At 37.5% G+C, this 20,299-nt stretch overlaps 2 protein-coding genes across 12 annotated transcripts in view; one reads left to right on the forward strand and one right to left on the reverse strand.

The window, feature by feature from the left end:
• Positions 1–892: 892 nt before the first annotated feature.
• CGGBP1 (CGG triplet repeat binding protein 1) lies at positions 893–7,858 on the reverse strand. 2 transcript variants are annotated; one of them, XM_003893812.4, is made up of 3 exons: positions 7,612–7,858; positions 6,809–7,013; positions 893–4,882 (listed from the first exon to the last, which is right to left on the reverse strand). In XM_003893812.4, exon 3 carries the CDS (start codon positions 4,857–4,859, stop codon positions 4,356–4,358), a length of 504 nt encoding a protein of 167 aa, XP_003893861.1. In that variant the 5' UTR covers positions 4,860–4,882; positions 6,809–7,013; positions 7,612–7,858; the 3' UTR covers positions 893–4,355. The 2 variants fall into 2 exon arrangements, with proteins under 2 accessions (XP_003893861.1, XP_021789640.1); XM_021933948.2 differs by lacking the exon at positions 7,612–7,858 and adding an exon at positions 7,305–7,433.
• A 198-nt stretch (positions 7,859–8,056) lies between these two features.
• The window catches only part of ZNF654 (zinc finger protein 654), an 83,550-nt gene continuing 71,307 nt past the window's right edge, over positions 8,057–20,299 (forward strand). For 4 of the 10 annotated variants that reach the window (XM_021933947.2, XM_031662942.1, XM_031662941.1 and 1 more), the window contains exon 1: positions 8,057–8,299. Coding sequence is in view for 4 of the 10 variants with exons in the window: in XM_003893810.5 (XP_003893859.3) it covers positions 8,114–8,299 (186 nt within the window). In the remaining 6 variants the exon portion in view is untranslated. The remainder of the gene's footprint in view (positions 8,300–20,299) is intronic. The other 6 variants (XM_003893810.5, XM_021933944.2, XM_017955052.3 and 3 more) reach the window with 4 other exon arrangements.

Raw genomic sequence — 20,299 nt, forward strand, 5'->3', positions numbered from 1 at the left:
CATTTAATAAAGGTTGTGGTGAGACACTTTAGGAAAAGTGAAGACAGAACTCTCATGGTTTGGTAATATTAAATTGGAAGCAGGGCCGGGAGCAGCAGCTCACGTTTGTAATCCCAGCACTTTGGGAGGCCAAGGTGGGCGGATCACCTGAGGTCAGGAGTTCGAGACCAGCCTGGCCAATATGGTGAAACCCTGTCTCTACTAAAAATACAAAAATTAGCCAGGCGTGGTGGCACATGGCTGTAATCCCAGCTACTCAGGAGGCTGAGGCAGGAGAATCGCTTGAACCGGAGAGGTTGAAGTTGCAGTGAGCTGAGATTGTGCCATTGCACTCCAGCCTGGGGGACAAGAGCGAGACTTCATCTCAAAAATAAACAAACAAACAAACAAATAAATAAATAATAAACTGGAAGCAGAACTATTGACTTAAGGCCCTTTCTGCCATTTTGAGTCCAGAAAAAAATAAAAACTGCCTTTTTGCCAAACAGAAGTGATTAGTAGCAGGTTTTCCCTCAAAATTATGTAAAATTGAAATATTTTTGATTTGTATGCATTTTTTGTTACAAGTGGTAATGAGGATATAGCAGTGAAACTTACAGATTAGGTCCTTTAATAACTAATACTTCCAAAAGTAAAAAAAACCCAAATATTTCCAATTAAAAGCAATGATTAAGCTTAAATACTCTCTATATAATTTGGGAGCAAAAGGGGTATCTGTAGCTATGATGTGAATCTGATTTGACAGATTTTATACTTTTACATTGAGTTTAATGACTAATATTATAAAAGGGAGCTATAACTAGTAGAAAAATAACTCAATAAGATTCTGCTCTTTTGGAATCAGGAAATATATTTGTCATTGACTCACAAAACAAAATGTGCTTTCAAAATCTTTTGAAACAATTTTTCTGAAATTTATTTCTAAAAGAGACAAAACTTTAGAAGTGACACGTTTATACTAAGCATACATGCGTGAGCAAAAAATAAGCACGGAATACAAAAATGAAATAGTAAAATTTTAATACAGTATTCTGAATACAAGTAGAATACCACTAGATAAGATTTGTATTTACCTAAGAAATCTATGATAGTATGGGTTGAGATAAACCAGTTTAGGATAGCCACTTCACTATTCACATTTTAATCAGTGCTGACCAGAAGCTAAAACAATTTATTTTAGGCTAAGAGTTGCAATAAAATCATAGACCCAATCTTCCTTGTTATGAATCAAATGAACATGTTTTAAGGTGATTTGTCACTTAATGGTAGCTGGGGTAAGTCATACAATAGAGAGCCCTTACAAAGACTAAGCACCAAATGATGAACTGTTTGTGGCTTTTGTTTTGGGCTATCTTAAGTTTTATTTTGTGTTTTCCATTAACATTCATGTGCAAATTCTTACAGGCAAAATTTTAACATGGAAGTTTCAGCTTGGAGATCTTGCCAACTGCACTTACAACAGTTTTAAAGCAACTGATACTTTCAGAACAATCTCAAGCTTAATTGGTTACCATTACAAGATGCAGAACTTTTTCTTTAATGTTTTCTGGTCCCTGAAAATTCAATAGGGCCAAATGCATTAACTGGAAATAGCATTTTTTAAAGTCTTAATCAAAGATGATAATGGATAAAACAACTATATAGGCTCTCATACACAATCTTTCTAAATTTTCACCCTGTAAGAAATGATTACAATGTCCTTCAGGCTTGTTATACACCCCCACAGAATCAAAAAGAAAGCCAACAAAGAATTTAACATTTCAACAAGCTAGGAACTATTTACTGTAAGCATATCGTGAAATTCTGGAAGACATACTATCAATACTTTGAGAAAACACTATTAACATGTGTTGAAGAAGGCAGTTTATAAATGAAACATTACAAATCTTATGTTTATGCATACAACTTATAAAATAGAAAAAAGTTGCTATTTTTCCAATAGTATAGCATCACACTAACACTATATAGTTAAGATTGAAAACTTCTGTACACACGTTCACTACACCTCCAAAGCAGCATATGCCTCTTAGACATCCTCATTTGTTATCTAACATATGCCAATCATGGTTTCAGGGATTTGTATCAGTTTGAGCAGGCTACAACAATCATTCTGCCTTATTTCTTTAACTTTAGACAAAGTCAATTAGTTTCAGGGAACAAAAGTTTCATAATCAATGAAGAAACATTAATACCAAATCCCCACAACAAGATGGAAAACATTTCTAGGGAGAGGATATAATCCTAACAGAATGGACTATGCCCCTAGGTACAGTGAATGTGGGAATTAGGAGTCTGAAAAATACATTAAGATATATAAAATTTAAGTGATTATCAAATCAGTAGTAACTACTAGAAACTTAAATATGAATTATTGATGTTTTTCTAATGTAACATCATCCAGTTTACTGCTTAGGACCACTCTCAAAGCTGATCTGCCATTACATTTTGCCATTAGTGCAAATTAATACCCAAATAATAGGGAGCAGTTTCAATCACATGGAATTTCAAAAAACAGAATGATTGTATATCTAACTTTTTGTATTCTGAAAATAGTGCTATAAAACTCAATTATTCCTAGCTTCTAAAATCTACCATCTTGTATAGTTCAAATTAAACATGGTTGCCTGCAAATTCTTTTCTAGAGGAAGTAAACGCAAAACACATATGGTTATGTTTTGCTGCTGGTCTCCTCATACACGTGCTTCATCAATGAGAGCACTACTCTAGGCATGCATTTATTATACTACTTTAACATAACTGAACATGAGGAAAACAGTTCACATTTTGATAAGTGATTTGTTTTGGTGGCAGGCTTATTTTTTAATGAAAACAAAGCAAATCTCTGAAGTTAAATGGCCAGTTTGACAACCTGAATTAGAAACTTAAGTCTGTAAAAAAATCTTAAGACATGGAAAGCTGTTACTGAAAAATACACAATCTAACTTTTTTTCACTTTGGTTTTTTCTTTTATAAATGAAGATTTGTGGTAAAAGTCAAAGATAACTCCAAGTCACATAGGGCATCATTTGTCACTGCTTTGTAATAGAAATATATCTCATAAGTATTTTTAACTTGAATTTCAAATAATTTAAGATTTTTTATTAAAGCTAGTCTAGTCCAAGTTTCCAGCTGTTAAATTTTCAAAAAATATAATTTGGGTCTCTGATAGAACTTAGCTAGGCTAAGCTACTTGGATAACCTTACAGGACAGTGAGGTTCAAACAGAAATCATTTCCTGAACATGGTTGATCTTTAAGAGAACAATTTCCTCACCCAAACAGTTATGCAGGATACTGCCAGATCTCCACTACAAAAAACCTGCCAGAATTTCTAGACAATTGTTTACCATCCATGTTAAAAACCTTGTACCACCGGAGGCAAAGCAGATAAAGTAAACTTGTTTCTAGTCTATTCACCTAAATAAACTCATAAAGTCGTATAGAAAAATGAATAGAAAGTAATTTTATCTGTCAGCCAAAAAAATCATTACTAATTCTCTATAAAGAAGAGAAAACTCAACCATAACATGTTTAAATAAAAATGCCAACATTGAAGTCTTTTAACAGCAAGACATAGAAAAAAGTTTGCAAATGCAAGATGATGCTTAAAATGAAAGCTATGGTTTGAAATTAGTATTCATAGTAAGAGACTAAAATCTTGTCACTGCAAAATTCCCCTTGGCTTTTGGCATCGACATTGAAAGATTTTAGTCTTTTGGTCACTTGAAGCTGCTACAAAATACAACAATAAGCCTTTAAAATGGGGGCAGGGGAAGTATGGAATTGAAAGCTAGTTAAGGTAACTACATCATATACAAGTAAAACGTAGTTTGAAATAAACAGTCATTTCTGCTAGGGATCTGAAGATATAAGAACAGTTTTCCACTATCCCTTCCTTTTTGAAGAGGATCCTCTAAAGAAAATAATTTCTATAAGTTACTGTTAAGTGGTGTTGCCTTGCAGCAGCTTCAATAGGCTAGTCTTCAATCCAAGTAATTAAGTAATCTTACAAGGAATAATCATACATGGCAACAGGGTAAAAAAGCAGGGCAGTTCTTCCATGCACAAACATTTCAGGAGAAAAACCATTAATTTTAAAGATAACCATCAGGTTTCAGGTATCCTAGCACACTCTAAACCTAGGTTTTGCTTTATACCATTGGTGACTAAAATTAACAATAAGTTTTGCAGTGAGGTGTTTTGTTTTTTTTTTTTTGCCTGCAACTATATACACATTGCAAAACTATTCTGCGTCACATGATTTTAAATGAAATAAATACAAAAATGAACCACACAATCAACACATAACTTTAATACTCCACATTTATCTTGATCACAATGGTGGTAACCTCCTAGTCAACAATCTTGTGAGTTGAGGAGTTGATTCTCATTCTCATATCCATCAGGAAGATATGCCCTCCGTAGCTGGTCTGACTTAGGTATGGAGCCTCCATTCTTCACATGGCGAGATAGGAAAGCACGGACTGCTGGGTGATCAGCCTTCTCAAGTGGGATGTTGGCTTCCAGGCACATTTTCACAAAGTCCTGGATAACACTGACTTTCTCTGTTTGCGCAGTACTGTTGCACTGAAGAGATGCAGTTAGGGGCCTCTGCTTCTTTCTCACATTCTGCTCTTCAAATTCTGCCTTCCTCTTGGTATGAGTCTTTGACTTGAGGTGGTCACTAATGGCAGACTTGCGAACATGATTCAGAACCACATTGCAAGAAGTGCAGAAGAGTTTTCCTCCATCCTCATGCAGCTCACCTCCAAACTCAGTGACTCGATCCAGGGGAGTCACATACAGAGCAGTCTTAGAACGGTTTCGAGCAGGTGGTGCTGTTACTACAAATCGCTCCATTCTGACTCTAAATAAATATGGTTCTTTCAAGACAAAAGAAACAAAGATAAGTATTATAACAACAGTTCATTCTGGAACAATAAAAGGCAGTATATAAACACTTTAAGATTAAATACTTCAAAACAACTTAAATTAGTAGACTGTGTGTCTATTAATCTTAGCTTACCTGAAATATATAAGGAAAGGCAAAACTAGAACAAGTTACTAAGCAGTAGCAATCAGGTCTATTCCTTGATTTTTATGAAATTCAAATAAATTAGACTATAAAGAAAGAACTCAAACTATCCCAGATGTCACTATTATTTAGGGAAACCTAATAACAGGTCAACATTTAGGATATAAATTACATTCAGGATATAAATTGTATTAATCTCATCCAATTTAGATATGCATTCAAGTTCAAAAGAGTTTCTTTCCTGTCACAATTCTGGGACAACTGAGTTTAGAAAACTGTGGACAAAGTTTTTCAAACAGGTGGGCCTAAAAATTGCCATAATTCTATATGAAGATGAATATAATTTCCAAAACTGTTCTGAGTAAAAACCACAAAAAAAAATTTAATTAACAGCAACAATGACATTAAATTGTAAATCCAAAATACACAGTTCAAAGTAAGTTATTTTGTAATGCATGTATACCTGTTTTCTAAAAGGTGTTACGATATGCAGTCTTATTTCTCCAATACTTTTTTGTTTCCTTTTCCCATTAAAATTAGTAATTACATTTAACATTTACTTCACTTATTAACTAGTAAGAACAAAATCAAGAACATAGTGTCTAGTATACAGCAGAACCTCAATTAAAATTTGATGGAAGAAGTAAGTGAGTACCTTCACTATTTGTCCAAATATTTATATTTCATCTAGAAGCAGCCTAATAATTTCTCAATTTACAATATTAACACACTTTTATGAGCACTGCACTAAATACCAACATCACAGCCTTATGGGCATTGAAACGTTTAGATAATGAACATATTTTGGTAGGTGACAAATCATCAAGTCTTAATTGTTCCCTGGCCATACCTTTGGGCTCTTACAATAACCAAGACTTAAGAAGTTAAAGTGAATTTGATAAAATTCAAGATGGAATTCTGTCTGCATAAATATGATAGAGAAATAATTCTAAGTGTGCTCTGAAGAATTATGCTTTATAAGTGTAATCAGATATGATGGAGTATTCAACGAATACAACGAATACTAGAGAATAGCTGGGTAACATGAACTCTGTTTCAAAATAACTTTATTCGCCAACATATCAGACATTCATGGACACAGAAGATTAAACATTCCACAGAAATTCTGAAAAGTACGACAAAGTATAGGTTTTAATAGATTTACTTTTATTTTTTCCACTTTTTTTTAAAAATTGCATAGCTCTCATTTGCCAAATATTGTGTTAGGCTACAGGTTTGCAACGGCAGAGAAGACAACTATGATTCCTACCTAATACTTACCATTACACGTTTATATTCTAAGTAAATGGTATGTATTTTACACTCCCCCGACAAATCAGTACCAATTATGATTAACGGTTCTAACCTAGTTGTGGGAAATATTAAATATTTGTGCCCCGTAATGCGTAAATCTTACTTTCTACGTAAAAAGTCTTGTATCTTTAAACATTTGGATTTCCAAAACAATAAGCATGTAATTCTTTATAGCATAAAATGCTCAAACATTTGTGCTAATGTGAAAGGCCTATACTTTCCAATGTGTTTGTAATTTCAAAAAGTCTGCTTGTGTTACTGCAGAGGCAAATTTCCACCCAGTAGAGGATGCTCGAGTTTACACACCCAGAGAACAAAAGTGTTTTCAGTAGAAGATAAAGACATTTTCAACAGATGAAGAAATTAAAAAGTGCAGGAATTAGCCAACAAAAGAGAAAAAGCAAATCGTTTACTAGATCAAAATAAAACTCATCATAAGTTTTCAAGTTTAAATGTTTACCGGATTAGTTTCCAGTTTTTTTCGTCTTGATACTTAGCAGGGAAGGGTCTCCAGAGCAAAACCAGAGACGCATCAAATCCTGGCACTTTCCGTTTGTTCAACCCCGGAGATGCCTTCAAATCAGTTTTTCAACAAGTGGTGGTGGGGAAATAGTTTCTGGGCTTGCACCCGATTTTCCCTGCGGTGCCAGGAAGTCATGCCTTTACTGTAAAACACGAAAAACAAATGGAAGGAAAAAATGGGGGACGGAAGGAGGGCGACTGAAAAGATGAACAAGAACGTCAACAACTGCCACCACGAAGGTGTTTCTAAAACCACTTTATAGGTAACTCCACACTACAAACCCGATCCCAGCGTTTACCCTAACACTTCCCCTCCCATGTCCTCCTCCGTGGTCCGCCCGCTTGGCACCTCCTCCCGCTCCCCAGGCCTCAGGGTTCGGGCGGGGGCGCGGGAGAGGCGGGGCGCGGGACGTTCCCGACGTCTGGGCTCCCACCTCGGGCGCCGAGCCCAGCACGCCGGCGCCCCGCCGTCCCGACCCCGCTAGCCGGGCAGGGCCGAGTCCCAGGTGCCAGCTGTGGGCCCGGGAACTCGACAGCCGAGTTGGCGGCAGTCTCAAGGGAGGAGGCGGCAGGCGCCTGGCGGAGGCGGCCGCTGTCAGGCTTCCCGTCTCCTCCCTCTTCCTCCCGCCGACAACTGTGCCCCGGCCCCGCCCCCGGTTCCAGCTTCAGGACGGAAGGCCCCGGGCCCAGAGCCCGCACCAACGGCTGGGCCCACCCTCGGCCTCCCGAGCTCCTTGGTACCGTAGGATCGAGGCCGCCGTTAGGGAAAGTGGACGAGGCACGGCCGGAAAGGAAAAGAGAAGGAAAAAGGAGGAGCAAGGGAATAAGAGAGGAGGAAGATCCGTCGCTGCCGCCGTCGCCGCCGTTGCCCGATCGAGCCCCGCGGCGGCCGCCGTGTCCCCCGCCGCGCCCCGTCCGCCTGCACCGCCTATGGCAGAGCCCGTAGGCGGTCCCCAGCAACCGCCGAGCAGCATTGACCAACAGTCGGCCGGTCTATCAAACGGACTGCTGATTTCACCAATAGGAGTAGAAGGGCGGGCATGGGCATGATTGGCAGCTTGCGTTTTCCAATGAAAACTGGGGGCGTGGGTGGGCGGAGCCGGAAGTAGAGCCCAGCCGAGAGGCCCCTGTCCGGCTAGGGAGGAGGGAAGGGGGAGGGAACTAGAGAGGAGGAGGAGGTTAGCCTAGGCAGCTACAGCGGCGGCGGCGCAGGGGCTGGTACGCGCTGGGCGGCGAGAGCCTCATGGCGGAGGAAGAGAGCGATCAAGAGGCCGAACGCCTCGGAGAAGAGCTTGTGGCCATTGTGGAGTCCCCGCTGGGCCCTGTGGGGCTTAGAGCTGCGGGCGACGGCAGAGGCGGCGCTGGCAGCGGCAACTGCGGCGGCGGCGTCGGGATCAGCAGTCGGGATTACTGCCGACGCTTCTGTCAGGTGAGGCGCCCGTTGGCCGCCCCGACTTGTCACCCGGGTCCTGGGCCTCTCTGCGTCTCCTGGCCTTCTCGTCCATGAATCTGGTCTATGTTCAGTGCCCGCTTCTCCCCAACAAGGAGAGTGAGGCTGAAGCTCCCTCCTCCACCTATCCGGCTTGGGGTGGGGGGCGGGGAGCAAGGCGAGGGTGACCCACAGGCTTAGGGTTGCTGAGAGAGTGAGAGTTTGTCGGGAATGGAGGGGCTGGAAAGAAGGAAGGTCGGCTGTCCGGAAAGCTCTGTCCTGACATGCCGTCCCTACCCCAAACAGACCTTCCTGCCCCAGAGTCCCGCCTTTCTTATGTTTCCTACCCTGCCTGGTCTTTCTCACCTCATTTGGCACCTCTGGAAACATTTTCTGCCTTCCCCTCTCCGCCGATTGCCCCCCGTGTTCTCCCCTTTTTTCCGGGATGGGAGACATGCCATCTTTCCTGTCACTGCCACCGTTCACCCTCTTCTAGGGTCTCCTGTCATCCCCTCACAAGATCTCGCTGGGCCGGCTCTCCAGTTGGCGTAGACGCTGACCCACGGTGATTTAGTTACTTTTTTCGGACAGAGGGTGCGTTAAGGCAGTGTGATTGTCATTTTTTTTTTTTTTTAACCTCCTTCCCTTGACACACGCACTCTTTTCTAATTAACTGCTCATAATGAAAGTAATTTTCCTTAAACTCTTGCTCCGGTTAACATTACCAATCTCCCTCACCCTTCAATTTATAATTTTTTTTATTTAGCCTGTAAAATACAGTGTCTGAATGGTGACATTAAATTATTTACTCAGTCGACCGTCACAGGGGTTTGATGTTGTTCAAAGTGTTTGTAATCAAATATGGCAAATATACCCCTACTTGTTTAGGGGTAAAGTTTGAGTACTCTGAATTCTCATCTACTTGCATTTATAAGTTAAACGGTTTGTTCCCATTCACAACAGTCTTTTTTTGCAAGCTATTTTGGAAAAAAAAAAAATTAACTGCTCCTTTTCCATCCCATTCCTTTTAAAATGTATCTATTATTTTGGACGTACAGGGTTCAGATTCTGGCTCCACCATCTCCTGGCAGAAATTACTACCTTGAACAAGTTACTCTGTGTCAAAGAGGAATAATAGTTAAATAAATATGTGAAGGGTTTGAATCAGGTAGCTATTAGTTTCATTCTGATAACAAGTAGGAAATAAAGTTAATGAGAAGTGGGCATCATGTTTGCTGACATTTCTTTCACTGCTTGTACGGAATTTCTTTCAATGCTTGTAAGGGAAAGCTTGTAAGAATTCCCTTACCAGCACTGAAAGAAAAAGGATGGAGTTGACATTTTTCAGGTAAGTTTTTAATGCTTTAATTTAAATTGCCTTTTGAATTCATGTTTTCCCCCAGTGTCATAAAGAAGTTGGTTTGAAGGGTGTGTCAGTTTCTTTGGCATTGCTATTTAATGACTTTCTTGAAAATGTATTTTTATTTTGATAATTGGCATTCACTTTTATTTTGAAAATTGGCATTCAGTGTCTTGTTTTCAGAGCACTTGTTTTTTCTAACCATACCTTTTACATCTAGAAAGTACGCTATTGGTAGATTTTGTATCTATAGGAATTGTAAACTTCTGAAGATTAGGATACAATTTATATTTTTAATATATTCAGGGGCTGAAAATCTATTTAATTTTTTTGTTTTGCTTTTTATATCAATAATGAGCAACTAAAATTTTAAAATAAATGACAAATTTAGCCTGAAAACACAGTGACTGAATAGTGACAGCACAATATTTTAAGAACAAATGAAGTTGACTACTTTATGACTTCCCTACCTCCTGTATATCCAAGGAAATAAAACAGGAAGAACTTAATGAACGTTTATTTTCTATTGCTAAATTATGTTAGACTGACATACTTTCATGTTACCCACTTTTACCTGAAACATAGTTTATTACCTGAAACTTTACATATTTTATAATACTCTGGATTACTGATAGATATGCTCTGAGGTTCTGTCCTGATTTTACTTTGCAGGTGAGCTTTGTGAAGTCCTTTTTCATATTAAAGCTTTTGGATGGAATAAAATATTCCTTTATTAATCTGACTTGTATGTACCAGAAATAAAATTCTGCCATAGTAATTGCTTTATTTGTCAGTAAGGGAAGCAGGGGATTATTTAATCTAATTCCTAGTCGAAGATTTCTTTTTAAAAATTTGGTTTTCTGACACTTACTGAGGCTAATATTAAGTATAATAATTTGTATTTATTAGTGAATGACTTATTCATGAGTAATGAAATGGATATTGTGCAGTTGGGGTATGTGACAGTTAACTAAATACATGAATTATACAGACAGCCTAGTGGTGTTTCAAAGAAAGGCTCTGGTTTATCTTCCTCTTTTTAGAGGGAAATATGAATCAAAATTTCTTGGCAGTTAGTTGTGTGGGCAAAGGGAGAGAGGAAGGAACGCTTCTTTTCCAGAGCGGTTTTTGTGTCTTTTACCATAAGGAAAAGTAAAACAGAAGATACAGTGTAATGTTGGACTGGCCCTATCACATCCTCCCTTGGCTCTTGTTAGCTGACTCAATAAATGCTTAAATAAAACTGGCCCTTAACTGATACTTAATTTGCTTTGAGGATGAAAAGTAGGGGAAAGTAACTGTTATGGAAGACCTACTAACTCTTAAGCTTCAGACAGCAAGTAACATAGCTGAAATTGAGGACTGAGCAAGTTAATGTGTCTTAGTTTCCATTATGTAGACATGCTGGGATTTGAACTCAGTCTTCAGTTTCTGCTGAAAAGCAGATTGAAATTATAAGTAAATCCTCAATTATAGAGGGTTTTTTTTTTTTTTTTTTTTTTTTTTTTTTTTTTTTTCCCGCAAGTGCTGTGAAAGGAAAAAGAAGTTACTGGAAATAACTTGGTATCATGGATGAAAAGTTTATAAAGTACTCTTTCATTATGACACAGTAGTAAACAATATTTCAAGAAGCAGACTATTATTGTCTGACTTGTTAAGTGCTGTAAACACTTTTCTAATTCCTGAAAGTTTTAATGATTCAATTTATTTTGTCACCAAATACACTGAATTTTTTTGTTATAAATTGATTGTAAACTAAGGAAGTTAAGATACTTCTTAGTACAGTGCCAGAATGAATGTAATGAGTAATAAAAAACGATTTCTGGAACCATTTTGATATGTTGATTGAAATATAATTTAAAATTATTTCATACTACAATGGGGTTAATATTCATGCCACAAGGATGTCATGAATATAAAAAGAGAGAAGAATATAAAGTACTTAGTATTGTACCTAGCACACAGATAGACTTAAATAGGTAGATGCTATTAGTATTTCTCTCTTGTAAAATCCTCTGAGGATTCAGGAGGGACGTTAGAGATAATCTGTAGGTAGCTTATAATTTGTGTTTTGCACTAAACTTGAGAGAAAATTTAGAAATGTTACAATTCTTAAATTCTGTTATTTAACTAGAAAAGCTGAATGCTCCTGGTGAAACACAATGATTTATAAAACAATTATGGCAGGGGTTCGTAACATCTCTATGGCAGGGGTTCTCGGATTTTGTTTCCCTTAGGAGACATTTGGCAATGTCAGGAGATACTTTTGATTGTCATGATTGAGGTTTGCTGCTGACATCTAGTGCATGGAGGCTAGAGATGCTACTGAACATCCTACAATGCACAGGATAGCTCTAACAGCAAAGAATTATCTGGTCCGGAATATCCATAGTGCCGAGGTTGCGAAACTTGGCTGTACCCTTACTTTGGGACTCTTAGTGGGTACCTTATATGTGTAATGCTGATATAAATGGCAGCAAAGTTTTTAATGATCCTCAAATACTTTTTAAGTAACAACTATGGGCCAGGCACTGTAATAGCTGCCTTAAGAGATGGTATTCACAGAAAAGAGAGTTTGTCTCATTGTGTTATAAAATCCATTCTAATGTCTGTTAATTTAGAGAAATTAAAATTTGTCTCAGGAAGAAACAATCCTTATTTCTTGGTCTTGGTATAGGATTTGCATAATACTTATTAGAGCTCTATGAGTAGTTTTCTAGGGTATAATACATTTTTACTAATTCTTGCTATTAATTGGGATTATTTTTACTTTATCTTTAATTTTTATTAATGTACATAGTTTTAAGAAGTCATATAAGGCCTAAATACCAGGAATTGCATTTTGGTGCTAATGGAGACCTGGTTTAAACAAGGTGGGCATTTATTTCTTACGTAAAAAAATCTTTAATAGACAGTGTAGGGATGGTACAGTGGCCATACTATCATTTGCTCTTTCTTACCAGTCATCCTTGTCTTACCATCCCGAGTTTGTGACATGATCCAAGGTAGTTGCTTGAGTCCCAACTATCACATCTGACTTCCTAGTGGCAGGAGCTGGTTGTCTCTATGGTGTAAACCAAAACAATTTGTCCTAAATCCTACTCAGTGACCCACTTTCATCTTGTGAGTTATCCCCATCTGAAAAGAATGTTAGGAAATTTTTCTAGATTTTTGATTCTGTCAGTATGGAAGAAAACAAGAATAGATATTATTGAAACAACCAGCTTCCTTCTTTTCCTTTCTTTTTGCCACAGCTTATAACAAAAAATAGCAGTCATGTCCTGTCCTCTTCCTTTTCTACTTCTTATTCTCCAGAGGCTATCACTGGCAACTCTTTGAGTTTTGATGTTTACCTCTATATTTATAAGTAATTTTTTCCCTAGTTGTTTTAGATGGAATCAGTTGGCCTAGTACAGGAAGGACTTAGGGACTACCTTACTGTCTCACTATTGATCTCACTATTGAGCATGTTCACTATGTACACTTCGATTATACGCCGTTTTTGTTTATCCCCTTCCTTCCTCCTACTCTGTGTCCAAATGTTCAGTCTCTCAGAGAATTAGGAGTTAGTTTCCATTGTTTTGTTAGGGGAGGGACCTGGGGGAGATTTTGAACTGATCTTTTTGTTTCTGACTCTGTTTTCACTTCTTTTGGTGGTATGTGGTGCCTCAAATTCCTGAGATGTTCTGGGGTTCTGGGGTTTTTTCAAGCACACATTAGCTTGTTCCCAAACTCCCTCTACTGATGGCTTGGCTTTCAGTTTCTTGGGTCTATTGAGTCAGTTACCACCCATCCATCTAATTTCCAATACCCATTTGTAGATATCTCTCCTTTTTCATTGCTTTGTCCTGTGGGTTTTGCGCTTTTAAAACACAAATATTTTTACTGTTATTTTAGTGGAGTTTTCAAGTAGGATCAGATGTAAATGTGGTTCAGTCTGTCACATTTAACTAGAAGTCTCAAATTAGTTTTCTAGCTCAGTAAATAATAGTATGAAAGATGAAAAGTATTGAAAATAATTTGCAGTCACTTACTTTTGAAAAAGAGTATCCTATTTTCTGATCTATTCTGTAGTGAATATCCAGAGCTAGAAATAATTTAATTACATTGATTTACATTATGTGTTCCTTTTGGCCAAATTATTTTTATTTCTCAATTGCAAATGAAAATTTTAGCTTTTTAAAAAGTTTTCAAATTTTGTCACATTTGGGATATTTCAAGTCTTCATAAAAGGTGAATTCCCTGGAAAGACATTAACTTGTTTATTATAATTAGGAAAAAACAAAGCAAATGAATCATGTTGATGGCTGTATTTGGGGAGCTAAATTTTTTTTGTTGTTGTTATTGTTGCTCCTTAATGCCTTTATAGGTTGACTTTCAGAGTTGAGTTGAACTGATTGTTCATAATGACATTATTTGTAATAGCAAATCATTGAAAACCACCTAAATGACTATTATTAGGGGAGTTAGTACATATAATGTAATCCTATGTCCCTTCTCCCTAAACAATCATGTATTTAAAGAATATTTATTCATACAAGAAACTGTTTATAGTATAACTACTGAAAAGACACAGGACAAAGGTGTTTCACTTTTGTAAACAAAAAGACTGAAATATACCAAATTGTTGTTAACTTTGTAGTGTTATGCTTATGGCTGAATTTTATTTTATTTTTTACATTTGTTTATTTTTTAGATTTTAAAAAATTAAACCTACTTTATAATCAAAGAAAAAATAAAGTATATAAAATAAATTTCATTTTCTCTTCCTCACAGATTGTTTATTATTACTATTTTTTTGAGACAGGGTCTGGCTGGCTGTGTCGTTCAGGCTGGAGTGCAGTGTCTGCCATCTAGGCTCACTGCAGCCTCCCTGTCCCAGGCTAAAGTGATTCTCAGCACCCACCAGCCCCCACCCCTAGTAGCTGGGACTACAGGCATGCACCACCATGCCTGGCTAAATTTTTGTAGTTTTAGTAGAGATGAGGTTTTACCATGATCTGCAGGCTGGTCCTTTTTTTTTTTTTTTTTTTGAGACGGAGTCTGATTGCCTGTTGCCCAGGCGAGGCGAGACTGCCTGCCTCCCGGGTTTACACCATTCTCCTGCCTCAGCCTCCCGAGTAGCTGGGACTACAGGCGCCGGCCACCTCGCCCGACTAGTTTTTTGTACTTTTTAGTAGAGACGGGGTTTCACCGGGTTAGTCAGGATGGTCTCGATTTCCTGACCTCGTGATCCGCCTGTCTTGAACTCCCAAAGTGCTGGGATTACAGGCTTGAGCCACCGGGCCTGGCTGCAGGCTGGTCTTAACTGCTGAGGTCAAGTGATTCACCCACCGTAGCCTCCCATGGTGCTAGGATTACAGGCATGAGCCACCGCGCCTAGCCCTAGATTGGTTATTTTGTACAAATAGGTGCAAAGTTATTTTGAGTATGATGAAATTTTAATTGTTTCCCCAAAACATGTGAGATGCTTTTTTAAAAAAATGAATTGGTTAAACTTATGAACATCATTTTAGAATGACCAATGAGGTTCTAAACTTCAGTGACTTTTTTATACATAGTCTTTCATTAGATACATGATTATTATTGCTTTCCAAATAACCACTCATTACATTGCTTAAAAAATCTATCCCGGCCAGAGTGTGGTGGCTCACACCTGTAATCCCAGCACTTTGGGAGTCCAAGGCAGGCAAATCGCTTGAGCTCAGGAGTTTGAGACCAGCCTGGGCAACATGGTGAAACCCTATCTCTACAAAAAAAACAAAAAATTGGCTGGGTGTGGTGGCACACACCTGTAGTCCCAGCTACTTGGAAGGCTGAGGTGGGAGGATCGCTTATGCCCAGGAGGCGGAGTTTGCAGTGAGCAGAGATCTTCAGCCTGGGTGACAGAGCAAGACTCTGTGTAAAAAACAAAAAACAAAACCTCAATTTTAATTTTGTAGATACAATGGCAGGAGGAAATAATATTTAAATGGAGTCATTCCTTTTAAGTTTTTTAGTTATATCATCTTTTCACAGTTCTACCAAACACAAGTAAGACACCATTTGTACTGTTATTATTGGCACTGAATTTTCTGGCTTTCCTGCCAAAATGTGCTAAACTATACCTTAAAAATTGTAAACAAAAGAACTTTACGAAACCTGTAGTAAAATATTTGTCTGGTAAGATATGTGAAGAAATAAAATAAGATCAATTAAATCTGGCCCATTGAATGACACGTTAATTGTATATTAATATGTAATGTTAAAGATATTAGGAGGTGGTGGGACATTGTGGCAAACTGAATTTCAGAGAGGTTGAATTGTATAATTTATGAAATCCTAGAGTCCAGTACATTAACACTGTATACTGTCAACTTTTCAAAGCAGTGGTCAATACAAAAATAACTTAAAGACTCTAAGCAGTAGAAAAGTCACTAATGTGAAGGTTGAAGCTTGTCAATTATATAAGGCATTGGGGATATAGTGGTAAGCAAACAGACATTGCCCAATTTTGTGTGCAGTTATAACTTTGGTAAGTGCTATGAAGAAAAGGTATGTAATACTATAAATGGGAACTAATAGGCTTGACTATGTATATTTGGATACCTGGGCAAGTTCTGCTCTACTGAGATCCTTTGATTTGGTTTGATATGTTCAATTTAAGGTGCTTTTGCCTCATCCAAGGAGAGATCTTGAAGATAGCTGGATTTAACAGAAGCTAGAGCTCAAAAGGGAGGTCTGGTTATCATAGCTGTGTGGATGGTATTCAAAGTCATATGTGTGAATGAGCTCACATAGGGAGAGAAAATAGACTAGGAAAAGGAGAGGACCTTAAAACTAAAGCTTGAGGAGCCTCAAAATTGAATGTCTCAGTAGGAAAGAATGAGTCTTCAAATAAAGTTTGAGAAGGATTAAAGAGGTTTCAAAAACCCAGAGAACTGTGGTGTCACAAAAGGCAAGGGAAGAGAATGTTTCAGGATGGGGTGAATGGTAACTGGCATTGCAAACTGTTGAGATCCAATCGTTGAATTAACATGGAGTCTTGGGTGACTCTAAACAGAGCTGTTTTGGTGTAGTGATGGGATCAGGAGTCAGGCTGGAATAGTTCCAAGAGTGGGAGGTGAAGGAATAGACAGTAAGTGTAAATAACCTATAAAGGAGAAGGAAAGATATGGTGGTAACTGGAGGCATTGTGGATTGAAGGTAACAATTTTCTTTTAGTAAATTGGTGTGAACTGTGTACACTTAAAATCTAGTGAGAATGATCCATTTGAAAGGAAGCTACGAATCTACAAAAGAAGGGATTATCTATATTATAAGACCCCTGAAGGGGAGGAAGGACAACACTGAAAGCACAAGTGGAGGGGTGTTACTTTATATAGGAGTTTTCGTGGTAGGAGTAAAGTTCATTTGTTAAGAGTACATGGAGGTGGTTGGTAGCTGATTAGAGAGGTATGTTGAATTGACCCACAGAACCATTTGAATTTGATCATTGTGAATGCAGAGTGACCACTAGTATGTACCTTTGTTCATCAGTGCTTATTTGTCTAGGTGAAGGCATAAAAAATGAATTACATTCATTCAGGATTGGGTGTAGACTATGATAAATCAGTTAATTAACTTTGAAAAAGAAAGGGACAGACAGGTTCATTTTCGGGCTCCACTTGTGGCCAAATATAGTACAGAGAAGTGAAAGGAGAATAGAAGTGGTTGTATCAGTACATATTAATTAGACAGGTGCACAAAATTGCCCTGTGTACTGTGAAAATAAGTGTGCATATATAATGTCCTAATAAAATATGTACAGTTTGTTAATATGTATTTCTACAACTAGAGTTTATTGACATTAACCAGTATGTTTTGGTTACTCTAAAGTTGAAATATTATAAATACTATTCCTAGTGATTTGATGTGTGTATGTTAATGTTTTTAATATCTGAAAGCTATTATGGGAATAGTTTCTATATGTATATGCTGTATATATGTATATAACTCATTTTGAATGCTTTTCATGAATCAGGGACTGTGATAAGTCCTTTACCTGTTTTAGCTCATTTAATCCACTACCCTACAAGCTATGTGCCATTATTCTCATTTTTATAGGTCAGGAAACTAAGACCAGAAGAAATGGCTTGACTAAGTCCTGTACCTAGTATGTGATAATCAGACTGTAACCTAGCCAGTTTGACAGGCAAAAGCCAGCCCGTGCACTCAGCCTCTACAGTATACATATACATTGTATTGTATCTAGGAATAAGCATTTGGTATCTATTGTATCATCTGTGCATATCTATTTGATATATACTGTAGCTTACTAAAGCAGTTTTGATTGAGTGGAAGCATTGGAATGGACACTGTTGAAAAGACACCAGGCAGCAGAAACTAAAGATGTTCATAAACGTGAAACAGAAGAAAAAATCAAATTCAGTCTAGCAGAAGTTCCCCATCAGAGGTGATTCTCAGGCCAGGCACAGTGGCTTACACCTGTAATCCCAGTACTTTGGGAGGCCGAGGCAGGTAGATTACCTGAGTCCAGGAGTTCAAGACCAGCCTGGCCAACATGGTGAAACCCCATGTCTATTAAAAATACAAAAATTAGTCGGGTATGGTGGTGCATGTCTGTATTCCCAGTTACTCGAGAGGCTGAGGCAGGAGAATCACTTGAACTCTGGAGGCAGAGGTTGCAGTGAGTCTAGATCGTGCCACTGCACTTCAGCCTGGGTGACGAAGTGAGACTCTGTTTAAAAAAAAAAAAAAAAAAAAAAAGTGATTCTCAACTCTTAGTCCACCCCCCAACCCACTTGAATGTGATATGCTTAGATGAGATAGTAACAATGGCTCAGTTATAACTTTTCTTCATCGCACTTAACTACACAAAACAGGACAATGTTTGCTTACCACTATATCCCCAGTGTCTTATATAATTGACAAGCTTCAACATTCACATCAGTGACTTTTCTGCTACTTAGATGGAGAGTCTTTCAGTTATTTTTGTATTCACCACTGCTTTGGAAAGTTGACATTATAGAGTGTTAATGTACTGTATTTTAGTATATATAATATATTAGTAATATAATAATTTAGTAATATAATATATTACACAAATTATAGCAGTTCTCAAAATACAAAAGTTATGGTGACTACAAACCAGTAGAAGTTATTTTATGTTTATTATCTTGTGTTTTGAAAGCAGGAGGGTATGGGATGTGTTTTAAATGTTTATCATAAATGATTAAAGTTCGTCAGTCTCTCCATATTTACATTTAACCTTGAATATCTGGAAATCCTGCCAGTCCCAAATACAATGGATGTGCTTTTTTGCCCTTTATCTGTCTTACTGTGGTTTGACAAATCTCTCAAATTATAGAATTTATTTTTAAAGTCTAAAATTTACATATATTCCATTCTTATGAGAGCATGAAGATCTCTTTCAGCTGATGGGAGTACAGATCACCACAACTTTTCTGGACTACAATTTACCAAGCTATGTTAGAAACCTTAAACTGATTTGTACCTTTTGACTTAGTCATTTTCCTGATAGCATTCATTTATGAGGAATTATAAATTTGGACACAATACTATTCTTCATAGCATTAATTATAATTGATGTAATGAATGAATTAAAATAGGAAACCAGAACATCTAAAATAGGTGAATATCTTTTCATCTCCCATAAATTAAAATTTTATGCAGCCATAAAAAATGATCTTTTCAGTGTCTATGTAAAGTTTTATTTGCATTTTCTTGGTGAGCAGATCCAAATTTCTTTTTTTTTTTCAATCAGATTCTTTTAAGAATTTCAAAACTTGCCAAACAAGTCCAACCCAACAATAATCCAGACACACCAAAAAAAGTTATGAACCTTTACTATACACCACTGTGGCAAAGGCAACACTGCCTGTTTTTTTTTTTTTTTTGCAAATAAATCATATTGGTGTTTGCCCATTTAATTTTATATATTCTGTGATTGCTTTCATGATATAACAGCAGGGCTGAATAATTGGGTTGGAGAAAGTATGGCCCATAAGCTTTCTGGCCCCTTAAGAAAAAGTATGTCAGTTCCTGTCCTAGATTCTCATTTATCGTTTGCAACAACTCTGTGAAATAAGTACTGTTTTTATCGTCATTTTGTGAATGATGCAGCTGAGACTCAGAGAGATTAAGCAGCTACCTTAAGACACACAGCTAGAAAAGGGATCAAGATGTTAATAGTAGTTATATGTGGGCAGTGCAGTGATGGATACTTTTTTCTCATATATTATCCAAATTTAATGTAGTGAGTATAAAACATAAAGCATAATCAAGAAGAGGGAAAGATATAAAACGTAGGTAGAAGAGAGTTGTGAGAATGTTAAAACTCACTCATCTTTTCTCAATTTATTACTTTGATTTCCTGCATATCATCCTGTCATCCTGTGTTTATAAACTTAGAGTAGATATACAATTTTTGCTTTCCTTCCTGGCACCTAAAACTGTATTATGGAGTTCCCCAATTCTTGATTTGATTTAAAAAGAAAGAAATTATTATCTCGTTTCTTAAAAACTTCTGTATTGGGCCAGGTGTGGTGGCTCGCGGCTGTAATCCCAGCCCTTTGGGAGGCCAAGGTGGGCAGATCACCTGAGGTCAGGAGTTAGAGACCTGCCTGGCCAACACGGTG

This window comes from Papio anubis, chromosome 2, assembly GCF_008728515.1.
Source record: "Papio anubis isolate 15944 chromosome 2, Panubis1.0, whole genome shotgun sequence".
Classification (NCBI taxonomy): Eukaryota; Metazoa; Chordata; class Mammalia; order Primates; family Cercopithecidae; genus Papio; species Papio anubis.

What these genes read in the sequence shown, in the direction of transcription:
- CGGBP1 (XM_003893812.4), bottom strand. Translation starts at nt 4,859, where the DNA reads ATGGAGCGATTTGTAGTAACAGCACCACCTGCTCGAAACCGTTCTAAG.